Genomic DNA, 16,274 nt, shown 5'->3' on the forward strand with positions numbered 1-16,274 from the left:
TGTCGACCCCTCGAATGGGTCTGCTTCTCTCAACTGCCATTAGGGAATATCTGACAAATACAGTCACCTTAATCTCAACAGAGCTAGGGCTCATTGGTTGTTTCTTGGCAGTAACTGGGCAGTTGAGTCAGAGGCTATGTTTAAACTCCTTTGTTGTTCCCCATTGTTTTCCAGATAAAGTACAGTCTTGTTAAAAAGAAAATGACAGAACTCTTACAGCCTGGTCTATTTTTACATCTCCAGACTCCTCCCCTTCCTCTCCCTTCACTTCCTGTGTTTTATCTGTGCCAGTCCACGTGCTATTCCAGTAAATTGCCATGCTCTTTTCTGCCTCCTGTAGTGCCTTTGCACAGTTTTAAGCAATGCCTCCTCCATGGAGCCTTCCCTGATTTCACCTTTAGGCTCCCATTGCCTCTTTACTTGTTTCTAGCATCAGCTGTTGTACATACCTGTCTGCCCCAGGAGATTGTGAACTTGACAGTGTGCTCTGCCTCAATCATTTCAGGTAATCCTCACAACAGCCTTTCGATGCCTGGACTGTTATCACCCCTGTTTCATAGGTGAGAAGAGTGAGGCACACAGAGGTGAAACATCCCACCCAAGGGTACTTACCTCACAAGCACCAGAAACGGGACTTGAACCCTGGTCATCTAACTTCAGTAGCCACATCTTAATAAGCTACACTGTCTTTGAGAATGGACTTAAGGAATGTCTATCTGATGAGTGAATGAATGAAAGAAAGAGGTAACAGAGGAGGGATAAAATAGGTATATGCCATAATACGGGGGAAGAAAGTCATCTTTTCATTTGCTGTGGCCAGAGGGTATGCATCCAGTTTTGTATAAAAGCAATATTTAGTTATTGAGATGTAAATCGAAGAAAGTGGGAGAGCCACATCATAGTCCTATTCTGCGCCATTTAGAAGTGACATTCTATGAACCTTCTTTTGTGTTTAGAAGTCTGACGGCAGCGCACAGGCTTTAATGATGCAGTATAGGATGGATGTACAGATTGGACTCTGAGCAAAGTGTCTGCCTGCGGGGGCAAAGGGTGAGAGAGGCATGAGTGAATTCTGCAGAAGACGGCAGATTGTTCATTAGTGGAAATTGTGCCTAACTCCATTTATTCTCAGGCATCAAGAGTTGTGTGATCAAGTTGTCTGGTCCCTGGGGAAGAAAGCTGGAAGAGGGTTTTTGAGAATGTCCATTGAACAAATTAATGGGCCTGTCCCTTTGGAGGAGAGTATAGGACTTCTGTTCTAGAAACTGAAGCTGATTCCATTCTGAGCCGGTTCTGATGGAATCTGACGGTCAGGAGGAAATCAGAACAGACAGTGGGGCGTGCTGGGTTAGGTGGACGGACCTCGGAGCCCCAGAGCCCGCCACTCACCAGCTGTCAACCCGTTCCTCCACTTCCTTCTCCATGAAGATGCAAATAATGTTGGCTACCTGATAGTATCTCAGGAGGACTGGGAAATTCTACCCTTGCCAAACAAACTGTGTTTGACACATGATTAACACTCATTAACTGATAAATACTGCTATGATTGTGATGAATAGTTAGTGTGCAGTAAGGTTTGGAGTCCTCCATTCATGATGGGAACTAACCAGAGTTGGAGACACAGGCCTTCTGTCCTGAGGGCTTTTCAGTTCTGACTTGAGTATTTTATAAGGGGAGGAGTTACTGGCCCCCAGCTCAGCACAGACCAATGGAGATGGTTGTCTGATGGATGGCGAGTGGCACCCAGGCCTTGGCAGGAGTTTGCGACACTCCAGTTCCCTGTGTTGAAGGCCACAACAGATGAGTCTGCTCAATTCTGGATTTCTCTTTGGCTCTGACAGTGGGGTTTGGAGCCTCTGCTTGTGGCATTGTGGTAAAGCAGAAGGGGAATGGAATTTGGAATGAGGGAATCTGGTTTCAAGTTCAGGCTCCAACCTTTAGCTGTGTGAACTTGAGTCAGTCACAGCTTTTCTGAGTTTCAATTTCCTCATCTGAAAAATTATATGTTGGTGGTGAGGTCATCATCATTATTATCTCAACTAGGAGAATGTTTGTGAAAGAGCTTTGTAAAACGCAAATCCCATAATTTGTTTAAATCCATTTTCCCCCCAGAAATAGACAGCTCATAAAAGAATGCGGACTTTATTTATATGTGATTCCATCTGAGCCCCACCTAATGATGTTGTCTTATAACTTTCTGAGATTTCCTTTGGCTCCCCATTAATTTGGCTTAAAAAATAAATCAGACCAAAAGATAGGATGGCCAGGCCTTGATTACTCAGACTCAGGGCTCTTAAGACTGGTTCTAACTTGTCCAGGATCTGTTGGGATGTACTTAGCAGAAATGCCTCACCTCCAAGACAGTTGGAACCAAATGCTGGAAATTCCAGCGTTCTTAGCAGCTGAGCATATGAAAGTAAAAGGAAATTTCTGTTTTCATTTTCTCAGGCTTTTTGCCCCCCACCGCCCCCATCTCCTCATTTTAGTTTTGTGAGTGGTCCCAGTCCAGGATAGCAATGCTGGGGAAAGCGATTATTTGATTCCTTTTGAAATAGTCATTTTTTTAAAGGATGGAACGAAGCAGCATGATTACATATTTAACAACCGCTAGATATTTTGGATTCAGTCACTCATTGGACAAATATTTATTGAGCACCTACTATGTGCCAGTCACTGCTAGGCACTGGGGATACCACAGTGCATAAGGCAGACAAATCCTGCTCTCCCACACCTTACTGTTTAGTAGGCTCAAGCATTATGTAAACAAACCCACAGAATAGATTTACAAACCTAACTGACAAGTGCCGTGAAGAAGAGAGTGTATAAAAATGTTGACGGGGTGGGGGGGGGCAGGGGGAAGGTTGACAAGGGATCTAACTTATTTTTATTTTATTTTTTTGCGGTACGCGGGCCTCTCACTGTCGTGGCCTCTCCCGTTGCGGAGCACAGGCTCCGGACGCGCAGGCTCAGCGGCCATGGCTCAGCGGCCATGGCTCACGGGCCCAGTCGCTCCGCGGCATATGGGATCTTCCCTGACCGGGGCGCAAACCCATGTCCCCTGCATCGGCAGGCGGACTCTCAACCACTACGCCACCAGGGAAGCCCAAGGGATGTGACTTAGATTGGAGGATTCAGGAAAGTCTTCTGTGAGAAGGGTCATTTAAGCCAAGAAGTTAATCAGGTAGTGGCTGCAGCAGGTGCTAAGGCCCTGAAGCAGGAAAGAAGGCAGGAAGGCCCCTGTAGCTAGAGCTTAGTAGGGGAATGGCACAGTCCTGAGGAACCTCATTAGTGATTCCGGATTTTATCCAAGGGGACTTCTTTTTAAGACCATGAGAGTTGGTCCTGATAAATGAGTTCAATCAGGCTGTTCTCCCTGGAGACAGAGTTTGCCAACCCAGAACCACGGCTCATCCCAAATGAAGTGATGCTTAGGGCCATTTGTAAAACAAGGGGTCTGTGTTGTTCTTTAGAAAAAGCAAAATATACATGAAGTCACACCAGGTGAGTCTCCTCGGGAAGACGGGCAGAAAATGAGAGGAAGTTGTCTTTATGGCACGTACTGGGTGACTCAGAACTAACTCCCCGAAGTCAAATGAAAGGAGTGTGGCCTACGCTCGCCTGTATAAAATATCTTTTCCCAGTGGCTGCATTAGAAGAAGATCCGAACCTTGGGGACTTTTGTTTTCTAAAGGCCAGATCTCTGGTAAACAGATGATGGGAACGCCAGAAAGGAAGGTTAGGAGGTCAGGATCTCTGCACTGGTTTCCACATCCTGCTACATTCCAGGAGAGTTTTGCCTGATAAAGTCATAGCATGTCTGAACCGGAAGGAACCTCAAGGATCAAGTCATCCACCCCTTGTTTTGTGGGGATAGGGCACTGATGGGGGGGATGGCCATGACAGCAGCCACCATACTAGCCCACCTCAGAAGGGTCAGTGTTTTCCGTTTGGCAGAAACTGGCTGCTGAAAACTGCATCAGACACGGAGGCTCAGGACATAAGCCTTGTGTCCTGATTTGATGTCTTGAAAGGCCTCTTACCTGTGGTTCAGCCTTACGGAGACCCTCAAATGTTCATAGGATCTTCTTCACTGGGCTCCCAGGGGCCAAGGGCCTTCTCCAAGGTGAGGCCAGAGCCCTGTGGGTGCTGGGAGTCTGGGCGTACTCTGCTCCTGGAGGGCTTGGACTTCTCCTCAAGGAAGGTCTCTTAATGTCAAAGTCATGGGCTGACCTTGGGATGATGGTCCTATTTTTAGTATACCTTGGTTTAGAAAATACCTAATAGGAAAAATCATCTCTGAGGTTAGTACTACTTCAAAATGAGTTCATACTTTGGTCATCACGATAGCGTCTATTCACTTGAAAGATAGTTGGACATCTCCACGTGAAGCTTGATATTTATTCAGGTCACGTGTAACGCTCACTAGGCAGATGAATTTGATGACCCACTGTGGTCATTGGCTGGCTTCCCCCAAGCATGGGTTGCCCATAAATTTGGAACCACTGGTTTTAGAAGCACTGGCCTGTAAATCAGCCACCCAAAGGGGCTAAACCCTAATAGTCAGTTTCCTGGCTGGGAGGAAATGAACCAGTATAAACCTATACTATTGTATTTTAAAATATTCTTTGTTGCTTTTTTCAATTACAAAAGTAATTCAAGCTCATTGTATAAACCAAAAACATTACAGCAATGTAATACTGTGAAGTTTGGTATGCAGTATCCCAATATTTTTGTGTGTAAATAGCATATTAATTGTTAAGATTTTTATAGAAATAGGATGTTTCTGTACATAATGTTCTCTAAGTGTGTTTTTTTTAAATTGGTGACTTATTTTAGGGAAGCAGCAAGAGACAGTGGGAAGAACATTGGGTCTGCTTTAGGGTTTGAGTCCTGGCTCTGATTACACTATTGATAGTTGGATGACTAGTAATACAGTAATGTTTCCGTTGGGTGATCCCAGGTAAGTCACAGATCTTTCTAAACCTCAGTTTCTTGGTGTCTAAAATGGGGACCAATATAGGGTCGGATACTTGCCTTCCTTTTTCACAAGGTTATTGTAAGGATCCAATGAGATGGTATATAGAAAAGAACTCATTGTAAACCACGATGTATTACATAACTATAAAGGATCATTATTACTGAAACTTATGATTTTAGCCTTCTTCCCTTCTTAAATGCTTTGATCCACATTAGTGAATACTTAATCCAGTGGTAATTTACTCAGTGGTTTCCTTGGAGACAGATGGTAACTAAGCCAGCTCTCCTCTCCTTTTTTCCAGGTCACTCCCGGAAGCAAGGCTGCTACAGCTAATTTATGTGTTGGAGATGTAATCACAGCCATCGATGGGGAAAATACCAGCAATATGACACACTTGGAAGCTCAGAACAAAATCAAGGGCTGCACAGACAACATGACTCTCACAGTAACCAGGTGAGGCCCGTGGAAACACTCGCTCATTTCTGGTTGCCTGGAAGCTGCTTGTGGACAGGGACTACTTCACCTATTTCAGGATCCCCTACCCACCCAGCTCAGTGCCTTGTATGGTGTAGGCAGGCAGAGGTCTGTGGAACTGAAATTTCAGGTTGCTCATTTTCCTCTCTAATTTTCACAGTGCTCTTCATAGTATGGGCATCTTTCTCTAAGATATTTGCATTTTCATTTGACCTAACACAACTAACCAAAATTTTGAGGTAGCGAAATCAGTATAATGAAAAGAAAACCATCTTGTACACTTCAGAGCCCTACCCTCATGGGAGGTGCACTATTACTATCCCATCAAAAGCACATTTATCCCTCATTCTTGTCTCCATTTCTATCTCAGTCCACATCTTCTCCTTCAAGACATTCATTCATTACAGATTAATTGATTTTTTTGATCCATTTACCAACACATTGAATAGCTCCATCTTGTATATATCTGGCCTTGTGCTGGGCACTCTGAAAATAAAAAGATAAGTACAAATATTCTTTACCCGTAAGAGTGAAAAAATGCTACACTAATGAAAACTGAGACACGACCTAGAGAGTTGCTGTGTGAATGGTACAAGGAAATCCTTTCCAAGCTCAGAAAAGGAGGCATCGCTTTTGTTTGGTCCAGATACACTTCACGAACAAGTTGGTTATCTGGTCTGGATCGGGAACACTGGATGAGATAGAGGAGCTTGTTCCGTCCTGAGCAGAGGTGGGGCGGCATCAGGCATGCCCAGGAGCATGGAGGAGGCCGGTGTGGCTGGGTCAGCGGTACAGAGCGCAGTGGGGGAGGATGAGGCTGGAAGAATGACAGCAGCTTGGGAAATCCCTCAGGGCTGAGCGTACACAGCCATCAGACATGATGTCATGAGGTTGGTGCTTCCGAAAATCACACTGATAGCAAAATGGAGGGGAAGGCGTGGGCAGAATGCTAGTTCAGAGGCTAGCAGTCGGGCAAGAGGGGACACTTTCCCACTCCGTTTTTAGTATATTTTATTTATTTAGCATGCATGAAACAGCAGCTTTGTCAATCTGTTGCAGATCTGAACAGAAAATCTGGTCTCCTCTGGTGACAGAGGAAGGGAAACGTCACCCATACAAGATGAATTTAGCCTCTGAACCCCAAGTAAGTACTTGCCCACCATGGCCCTTGCTGTCAGCACCCAGAGGCCTTTCTGCTTTTGACACCGCTAGGCACACTCCCGTTTTTCCTGCCCTGGAGGCAGGGGATAGGACGCAGGGGGAGGGCCCTCCGCTGACACTGCTGGGACCTGGCTCTTGTTTGGTTCTTCCCGTAAGGGAACTGTGGGAGGAAGGGGCTGGAAAACCCCAGGGCAGTGACGCCAGGGCCTTGGCTGGACACAGCGGGTAGGAAGGGGATACGGGAAGCGTGTGGAAGCTTTCCTGTGCAGAACAGGGTGGCAGAACCATGGCAAAATAGGGGTGCTGACTCAGCTCATTATGGATTGCAGATGCAAATGAATCATGCCAGGGACAAAAAGAAGGCCTAGAGCCTAGAGGAACTACAAGGAAATTTAGTAGTAAACCCAGACATACCCCGCCCCACCCCGGGTCCCGGGTCCTACTGCCTGGTTTCCAAGAGCCTTAGGATGGGAATCTCTAGTTTTCTTACAGTGAGATCTTAAAATTACTAAAATAAAGTGGTAGTTCATATTGGAAAATGTGATAGGGAGTCAATGCACAATTTGTTGGCCAAATAGAACTTCCTGGATGGGAGACTGTCCTGAGATCCCATATTTGTACATAATAGATTATAAGCGATTGTATTTCTTCTTTAACTACATCTCCTAACTTATCTACAATGAATGGGTAGTCTTTAGAAACAAGGGGAGAAACGTAGAGAAGAATGTTTAGAACATCTTTGTAAAACTCCTCACTCCTGATATGCTACTTTTTGTTTGTTTGTTTTGTTTTTTTTCTGATGTGCTACTTTTCACAAAGTGTGTCTCTCGGATAAATTAATGAGTTGTTAGTAGGTAAGTCAATAATGGCTTTTGAAACTCCTTTTAGACTGGTTTGTGGTTGTTATACATTTAGCCCCAATTGAAGATTTGAACTTTAATTTTCTTTTTCTAAATTTGGGACACTGTTTCATTTTTATGGTGTATTGAGGTATAATCAAAAGATAACATATAGCTCGTTACCTTTTATACCTAAAACAGAAACTTGTATGAAATTGAACTCACTGGGTACATTAGTGTGGGTAAATTGAGTGGTTGTATGTGAATGGTTATTTTCTCAAATGTCTTCCATTAAACTGTCAGAAATGCAGTCATAGAAAATTTTTCCCATTAATAAAAATAATATTTAGTCCTAAGAGTCACTTTAAGGATCATTTTGCATCTGGCATGTCAAAACTGACATGACCATATTATTCTGTACAGCCCCTCTAAGGAAAGTTCATGAAATGGCATTCAGTCTATAAACTGGCAGTTGTGCAAACTAATTTAAAACATGCCACAGTCAATTCCAATTTCCTAGGGAGTTCTCAGCCACTTCATTAGATTTACTATAAATGTTGTTTTAATGTGTTAAGTCCTTATATGTTTTATAATATGTAAGGAATGATTTTAATGTGGTCTATCTAAAATCCTAGTTTCCACTTCAGTAAGGCAATGCTTACATTTTAGTTATACTTTTTATATGTATTATACTTGAATTTTCATCTTAAACATATAATCTGAGTACCTATATTAATCTTTTGAAGGTAGTTTTCTTCAGGTTAAAAAAAAAATCTCCAACACTTTAACATCTAACTTGACTATACATTTCTTTTGATTCCAGTAATTCTTTGTTCATATGAAAAACTTCCCACCTCTCATTTTTCCAAAATCTTCCACTTCCAGTCATTCTAAAACAGAGGAATGAGTAAGAGCAGAGTTCATCTATAACTAAAGGATTTGTTCATTCATGTAAGGCTAGCCCACACCCCAGCTTATCTGAGGTCAGTGTAGTTACACACCTAGTTTATATTTCCTCATTATTGAGTTTCCTTGGAGACATAAATACAAAGCCCAAACAATGACATCATCCCTTCCAAAAGGCAGGCCCTGAATTAACCGCCTGACTTCTGGAAAGACCAGTATTCACATGGGGTTAGAGATACTCCTTTTATATACAAAACAGATACATTCTTAGGAGATTCTCTATAAAGTAAAAAATCAGAATTTCCAACCTGCATTTTCTACTGACTTCCATTCTAACTGAAAATGTGTTTCTATGGAAGGAGAAGGGAATGACACTGTGACTGTCTGCTGTGTGCTGGGCACTGTGCAATGGCTAAGAAAGAAGTATAACTTGCCCAAAGCCGAGCAGGAAGCAACAGGGAAAAAACTGAGCCAAGACAGAAACATGAGGGCTCTTCCCTGGTGCTCAGCATCCTAAGATGCTCCTAAGGAATTGCTGTGGGGAAGGAGAGAGGAGGAAAGAATTGCAGTCCTGGCTGCCGCTGTCCACCTGCCCCACAGAGCTGCAGGGTAGCCACTGACGGGGGCCAGAGTCCCAGGCCACCCTTCGGGAAGTCTGCTGCCATTAATGACCCCTTCTTATTCCTTGGGGTAGCTGTGCCGAGGAACGTACTTAACCATTCTTTGATTACTGCTGAAGTTATTTTCTTAACTAATTATACTTCCCCTCTGGTGAACAAGCTGTGTGTACTGAGCTTTTTTCCAACGTGGATAAAGTCAGCTCAACGTAACGTATACAGTAAAACCGCACTGATTCCGACTTGTTGAAGAGGGAGACTATCTGAATCATCATAAACACATTTTCATGTTGTCTTTTAAGTCAGTACACAGGGAATTAAGCTGGTGGTTTTCATCATCGTTTTCTAAGTGTAAAAGACTTGAAGGTTTAGTGAAGAAAGAGAGAGAAAAAAAAAAGGAAGGGCAGTCATTCTGGGCCTGGGTGTTAACAAGGAGTACAGGATTCAGGAGGATTTCTGGGAGACCCAGAAAATAGGACGCACATCGAGTTTAGCAGGCTGCAGAGTACGCTCTCACCTGCGAGCAGAGTTTGAACCAGAACACCCATGCGGAAAGCATCTTGCTAACTGAGTCATCAGAAAAGCCGTGATCTTTTTCAAAAGGCGAATGTTCGTTTAAAAAGGTTTCGGGGGTGTTCTTAAAGTAGCTGCTAGGTGTGGCAGCCGTAGTGATTATCCACCAAGCCCTGGCAGTCCAGTGTGGAGGTGGAGGCGCTTCCTCACATTACAGAAAGAGGGGAATGAGCACAGGAGGAACTCAAAGTCCTTTCCTGCAGCTCCCCCTGGGCACCGCTCTGTAGCAGGTATCCCCCAGCCTTCCATCTGATCAGCCTTGGCCTTCTCCCACACAAAACACCAGATCAGTCATTCCCCGTTAGCCCCTTCTGCCAGCGCCCTGAGGCTTCTCTGCCTAGTCAGCAGCTGCTTCACTGGTGACACAACCCTCTTATCTTGCTTCTCTAAACCGCTCCTTCCTGGGGAATTCATCTCCACCTTTTATCATCTCCTGCTCCGCGCCAAAGTGATGCCAGTTCCTCTCTTCCTGGTACTTAATCCCTCTGGAAATGTGCCCTGAAAAGGGTGTTTCAGCTCTGACTTGGATCCTGACAGCCCAGGGCATCAGGGGGTGTCCTGCCCAGGGGTACCCAGCAGGAGATCAGGCTCTGCTGGGCCTCAGGGAAGAACCAGGAGGCAGAGCTGACGGATGAAACTGCACACGTGCCTGGCTCGTGCAACGTCCTGGGTCTTGCCCCGTGTCAGGTGGGTTTGTCAGAGCCCCTCAGCTAGTTTGGCATTGAGCCAGGGCCATCATAGCTCATTGGAACACCTCTCTCTCCCTGGCACTCAGCCTGTACCGTCCATCAAGGGGTGCGTATTGGACACCCCCCCGATTTCTCCTCTGATCTCTGCCCGCAGGAGGTCCTACACATAGGAAGCGCCCACAACCGGAGTGCCATGCCCTTTACCGCCTCACCTGCCTCCAGCCCTGCCCCCAGGGTCATCACAAACCAGTACAACAACCCAGCTGGCCTCTACTCCCCTGAAAACATCTCCAACTTCAACAACGCCTTGGAGTCAAAGACGGCAGCCAGCGGGCAGGAGATGAATGGCAGAGCGTAAGTAGGCCCGTGCAGTCCGCTCTGGGCCAGTCCTGGAAGAGGCTTTTCACGCCAGGACAGGCTCGTGCAGGCAGCGGGCAGAAGGTTCAGCCACTAGCCCTGGGAGAAAAATGCCTACTCTAGCGCAGTTCTTTCTGTGTTCATTTTCCTCATCTCTAAAAAGGGGGTAATACCACCTGCCTTGTGGGGCTGTTGTACAATAAGAAGTAACCTGTAAAATGCCAGTACCGGGTCTGACACACCAACTGAGTATTCACCGAGACCTATGTTATTATCATCCTGGTTTCCGTGGTCATCGTCTTCTTCTAAGTGACCATCTTTCTCCCCTGACAGCTCTGCTGCTTCCCAAGAAACTCTTCAGTTTTTATAGTTTGGGCTTTCTGCTTACGATCACCATTTGGTCTGAGCGAGGGAAGAGCACCTGAATGCAGTTTTCGGTGAAGCAGTGTTTGCCTTTTTCCCTCAAGTGGCCCAGTAGAGATAATAGAAAGAAGTCCATGAGGATATAAATGTGTGTCTGTTAGAACAGGTTCAGATCTGGGGCAGAGGCAGAGGTGGGCTTGCCCAGGGGAGAGGAAGGGTTGCAGGTGGCCATGGTGGAGAGGTCTTAGGAAGCATCTTGCTTAGGGCTGGGGAGGCCTGTCACCTTTGGCCACAGCTGCCTCTAAGTCTTTATCCAAAGGATCCTCTGCATCTTCCCAGCAGAGGGGGCCCAGAGTCGACTCCCTCCCAAACACTTTGAAGATGAATCCAGAAACACTGGGAATCTCACAGCCCATGGTAGAGAACTGGGTTTGACGACAGAGTAAGAGATGGGATCAGTTGTCTGTGGTGGAAAACGGGAGGGACTAGGGCACGAGTTACCACCTCACATGCCCAAAGGTGGCAGGGAAGATAAGGACTCAAGGACAGAGCTCTGAGTACAGACAAGGGGGAGCAGAGCGACCCGTGGCGGCTGGACAAGTGCATGCCCCATCCAGAGGGGGAACCACTCCTTGGCTCCAGCCAGACACCACATGCAGGCCTGGGATTCCCATTTCTGATGATTCATTTCATCAAACCAGAAGGCAGAGAGCTTTTCATCTGAAATCCCCTGATTTTTAGATGTTGCTGACGGTCAGACTTGTTGGAATATACCATGTGCTCCAAACTTGTCTGAGCTCGGAGGATCTTTTCCGCTTGGAACCCTCAGTTCTTTTTTTTTTTTTTAATTGCAGTGTAGTTGATTTACAATCTTCTGTTAGTTTCAGGTATTTATATGTATAAAGTGATTCGGTTTTTTATATGTATATATATATATTTTTTTCAGATGCTTTTCCATTATAGGTTATTACGAGATACTGAATATAGCTCCCTGTGCTACACAGTAAATCTTCGTTGTTTATTTATTTTATATATGGTGGTGTGCATCTGTTCTGTACTCTTAATTTATCCCTCCCCTTCCCCTTTTGTAGCCATAAATTTGTTTTCTATATCTATGACTTTGTTTTGTAAATAGATTTCATTTGTATTATTTTTCAGATTCCACATGTGATATCATATAATATGTCTGACTTACTTCACTTAGTATGATATTATCTAGGTCCATCCATGTTGCTGCAAATGGCACTATTTCATTCTTTTTTATGGTTAAGTAATATTCAGGGGGGGTGTGTGCGTGCGTGCGTGCATGTGTGTGTGTATCACATCTTCTTAAACCAAACGTCTGTTGATGGGCACTTGGGTTGTTTCCATGTCTTGGCTATTGTAAATAGTGCTGCAGTGAACACTGGGGTACATGTATCTTTTCAAATTAGAGTTTTCATCTTTTCTAGATATATGCCCAGGAGTGGGATTGCTGGACCATATGGTAGCTCTATTTTTAGTTTTTTAAGGAACCTCCACTGTTCTCCATAGTGGCTACACTAATTTACATTCCCACCAACAGCGTAGGAGGGTTCTCTTCACACCCTCTGCAGCATTTGTTCTTTGTAGACTTTTTTTTTTACTTTACTTATTTTTGGCTGCATTGGGTCTGTTTGTTGTTGGGTCTTCGTTGCTGCATGCGGGCTTTCTCTAGTTGCGGTGAGTGGGGTCTACTCTTCGTTCCGGTGCACGGGCTTCTCATTGTGGTGGCTTCTCTTGTTGCAGAGCTCGGGCCCTAGAGCACAGGCTTCAGTAGTTGTGGCGCATGGGCTTAGTTGCTCTGTGGCATGTGGGATCTTCCTGGACCAGGGCTTGAACCCGTGTCCCCTGCATTGGCACCAGGGAAGTCCCTCTTTGTAGACTTTGATGATGGCCATTCTGCCTGGTGTGAGGTGATGCTTCATTGTAGTTTTGATTTGCATTTCTCTAATTAACGATGTTAAACATCCATTCATGTGCCTGTTGGCCATATGTATGTTGTCTTTGGAGAAATGTCTATTTAGGTCTTCTGCCCATTTTTTTTTTTTAAGGTACACTTTATTTTTTATTACTATTTTTAAAGTAGTTATGTATTCAGTATTTTTATTTATTTATTTTTATTTATTTATTTTTGACTGTGCTGGGTCCTCGTTTCTGCGCGAGGGCCCTCTCTAGTTGCGGCAAGTGGGGGCCACTCTTTTTTTTTTTTTTGTGGTACGCGGGCCTCTCACTGTTGTGGCTTCTCCCGCTGCAGAGCACAGGCTCCAGACGCGCAGGCCCAGCAGCCATGGTTCATGGGCCCAGCCGCTCCGCGGCATGTGGGATCTTCCCGGACCTGGGCACGAACCCGTGTCCCCTGCATCGGCAGGCGGACTCTCAACCACTGCGCCAACAGGGAAGCCCTTCTGCCCATTTTTTGAGCTGTTTGCATATTTTGGAAAGCAACCCCTTGTCAGTCGTATTGCTTGCAAATACGTTCTCCCAGTCTGTAGGTTTATCTTTTTGTTTCATTTAGGGTTGGAATCCTCAGTTCTTGTACTAGCTCTGAAGCCAATTTTGCTGTTCAATTTCTTCTCAATTCACCTTTAACAAGACTCTGCCCAGCTGTTAGGGTGATTAAACGGCAAACCCACTGCTGCAGATGTAGGTTAGGACAGGTTAAGGCACAAGAGGTTCCAAACTACTTAAATGTTTGGAAAGAGCTATTGTGGGGAGCCCCTTGATCTCTCGAGAGCCCCTTGATCATACTGTGCATATAGTCCTTCTCTCCGAAAAAGAGAGGCAGGTGTTTTGGGCACCTGCCGCACGCAGGTCCCTGTGCCCAGCACTGAGAGGGCCTTGCAATTTCCTTTTAAGCTTCGCAGGGCCCAGCAGGGGAGGCTTTCTGCCGTGTGACTTTGGCTTTACAAGATGTTAAAGGTCACCAGCATTTATTGTAGTAACCAATAGTAGTAGTAAAGGGGCTACTAATGCTTCTTCGTCCTTCAATTCTGAGTCCTGCCAGGCCCTACTGGCTTGAGATGATGAGGATGCCCTTCACGGTGACTGTGGGGGCCTATGGGGTACCTAAGAGCGCCATGCTGGGCCCCCCTAAGCTTTCCACGGACATACTCCGAAGGGAAGCTTTCTCCCAAGCAGCTCAGTGGGGAGTTGAGTGGTGGAAACACCGAGAGCCGTGATCCCCATTCTTTGCTGCTTTTGTGCTGGGGGAGGCTGAGAACGTGACCCTCTTTTACTGTCCCAGAGTGGAATGTTCCATGATCTGGATTTAATAACCCAGGAAATGACACATCCTTAATTGAAAGGCTGCTATGCATTGGCAGAAATATGTGCCAGGGAGGTATTTTTAGTATGGCCTTGGCCGTTATTCTTTAATTAATGTCTTCTTTCTTCTCTCCTGCTCCCCGCCTGTTCCCTCCCTCCAGTCTGAAACAATTCAATCTCTACTGTCTGGACCCTGCGAGCCTTTCCTGCAGCCCCTCTCCCCTCCTGTGGCAGACTTTCTTGGCTACAGCAGCCTCTGAGTCTTTATCACAAGTCTCCGTCCAGATTTTCTCAGCAGAGGGGTCCCAGCTCCTGGTCTATCCCAAACTCTCTGAGGATGAATCCAGCAACAGTGGGAATACCGGCAACCCCTGGCGGAGGAAATGGCCCTGTGCGTGGGTCTCTGCTTACTGGTCTGTTCCTAGAGAGGCCACTTGTGCATATCAGTGAAGGAAGATTCTCGTGCAAACCCAGCAGCTACCAGGTCATGTTGCTGCTCTGTCAGCAGAAGTCACAAGCGCTCACCCGCCACTGTTTAGTCTGTGAAATTCGCTGAGGTTACAGAATTGGCTCACTTCATACTTTGCATCTGAGGTCATCACGGATACCCTGGGGCGCACTCTCAGTTTCTTTGTCGCATGCCCTTCAAAGCAGCCTGGTGTGTGTGTGGCCGTCTGTCTTGTAGGATTTCCCAGGGCCCCATCCCCGTCAGACAGGAACACAGACAGCGTTGCCACTGCCAAATTCAACGGGGAAGACAGGCAAGGAGGTGCCTGCCATCTGCCTCCTGTTCTCCCAGCACACACGGTTGAGTGGGAGGGCCTCTGGGTCAGTTCAGCTTAACAGTCGTTTACCGAGTGCCTACTGTGTACCAAGTGGGTGGAGGAAATGTGTCTCTCATCAGCAGAAAACTTTCACCTGCCCTCTGACCCCCTTCCACTGAGTTTAGGGGCTCTGGTCATTTTCTGGTGATTTGGGGCCTGGATTTCATTATATATGTGATACTGCTTGATACTTTCTTAAAGGTGCAGGCTTCATAGATAGAGGGGCCTGAGCCTGAATTCCAGCTCTGCCTCATGCTAGCTGTGGGACCTTGGGCAAACCACGTAACTTCTGAAACTCAGTCTCTTCATCTATAACGCAGATAATACGAACTACCTCACCACCAGGTTATTGAGAAATTTCAATGCGATGTGCAAAAACTATCATCCAGCCTGGGGCCTGGCCTCTGGTGGTGCTCGGTAAATGCTACTTGTTACTGATTTCAGCACGAGTAAGGAGCTCCATACCCATCACTTCTCAGTACTTGGGGCTCCAGAGGGCGGAAGCACGTAGACAAATGTCATGGAGAAGATTTTGCTGTAACTTAGGGCAAGTTTCTTTCTTTCCCAGCACTGTAGCTTAAGTTCAGCCAACCAGTACAATTGATTACCTTCCTGATGGAGTGGTATTCATGGAATAAGCAGCTGGGCTCCCGTAGCCACCACAATAGTCCCAAGATACTAGCTCTTCCAATTTGTGCTCTCAGGGGATCCCCCCATAAACTCATGAGGCAGATTTCTAAGCAGGTACAGTGGAAATAAAGGGAAGCATTCATTGTTCTTTGTTCATCTGATACCAGAGGGATTATATTAGCCCTGACGCACTGGAGCTTGGTCAGAAGAAAACCTCCATCATGAAGGTGGCTGCTTGCCCCTCTAACTAAACTTGCCCACAGCCCACAGAGAACTGGCCTGGGGGTCTGGATGTTCCTCCCTCTTCTCCTGGTGCCCAGAATTACTCCTCTGGTTTCTTATTAGATCCAACATCTAGGCCTTTGAAGATTAAAACTTAGGGAACACTCTGACCAGGCTCCCCTTCCAAAAATGATTACATAGGGTTTCTCAGAATTGCATATTTGGTGAACACTGGGGTAATGAGGTTGGGGCAGCTCAGACATGAACAGTTTTTCTGAGTCAGCCTACATCCTTTCTCCCCACCTACATAAAAATCACATACTAAAATCTCCTCTACATCATTTCCAGTTAGTGTC

The 16,274-nt window shown here is 45.8% G+C and overlaps 1 protein-coding gene across 1 annotated transcript in view; it reads left to right on the forward strand.

Annotated features, from left to right (window-relative positions):
• PDLIM1 (PDZ and LIM domain 1) overlaps positions 1-16,274 on the forward strand; it is a 45,902-nt gene that overhangs the window by 10,831 nt on the left and 18,797 nt on the right. Inside the window, exons 2-4 of the mRNA XM_019939675.3 lie at positions 5,280-5,431; positions 6,512-6,596; positions 10,392-10,591. Of these exons, the coding sequence (XP_019795234.1) occupies positions 5,280-5,431; positions 6,512-6,596; positions 10,392-10,591 (437 nt within the window). The remainder of the gene's footprint in view (positions 1-5,279; positions 5,432-6,511; positions 6,597-10,391; positions 10,592-16,274) is intronic.

The sequence above is a fragment of the Tursiops truncatus genome, chromosome 16 (assembly GCF_011762595.2).
Source record: "Tursiops truncatus isolate mTurTru1 chromosome 16, mTurTru1.mat.Y, whole genome shotgun sequence".
NCBI lineage: Eukaryota > Metazoa > Chordata > Mammalia > Artiodactyla > Delphinidae > Tursiops > Tursiops truncatus.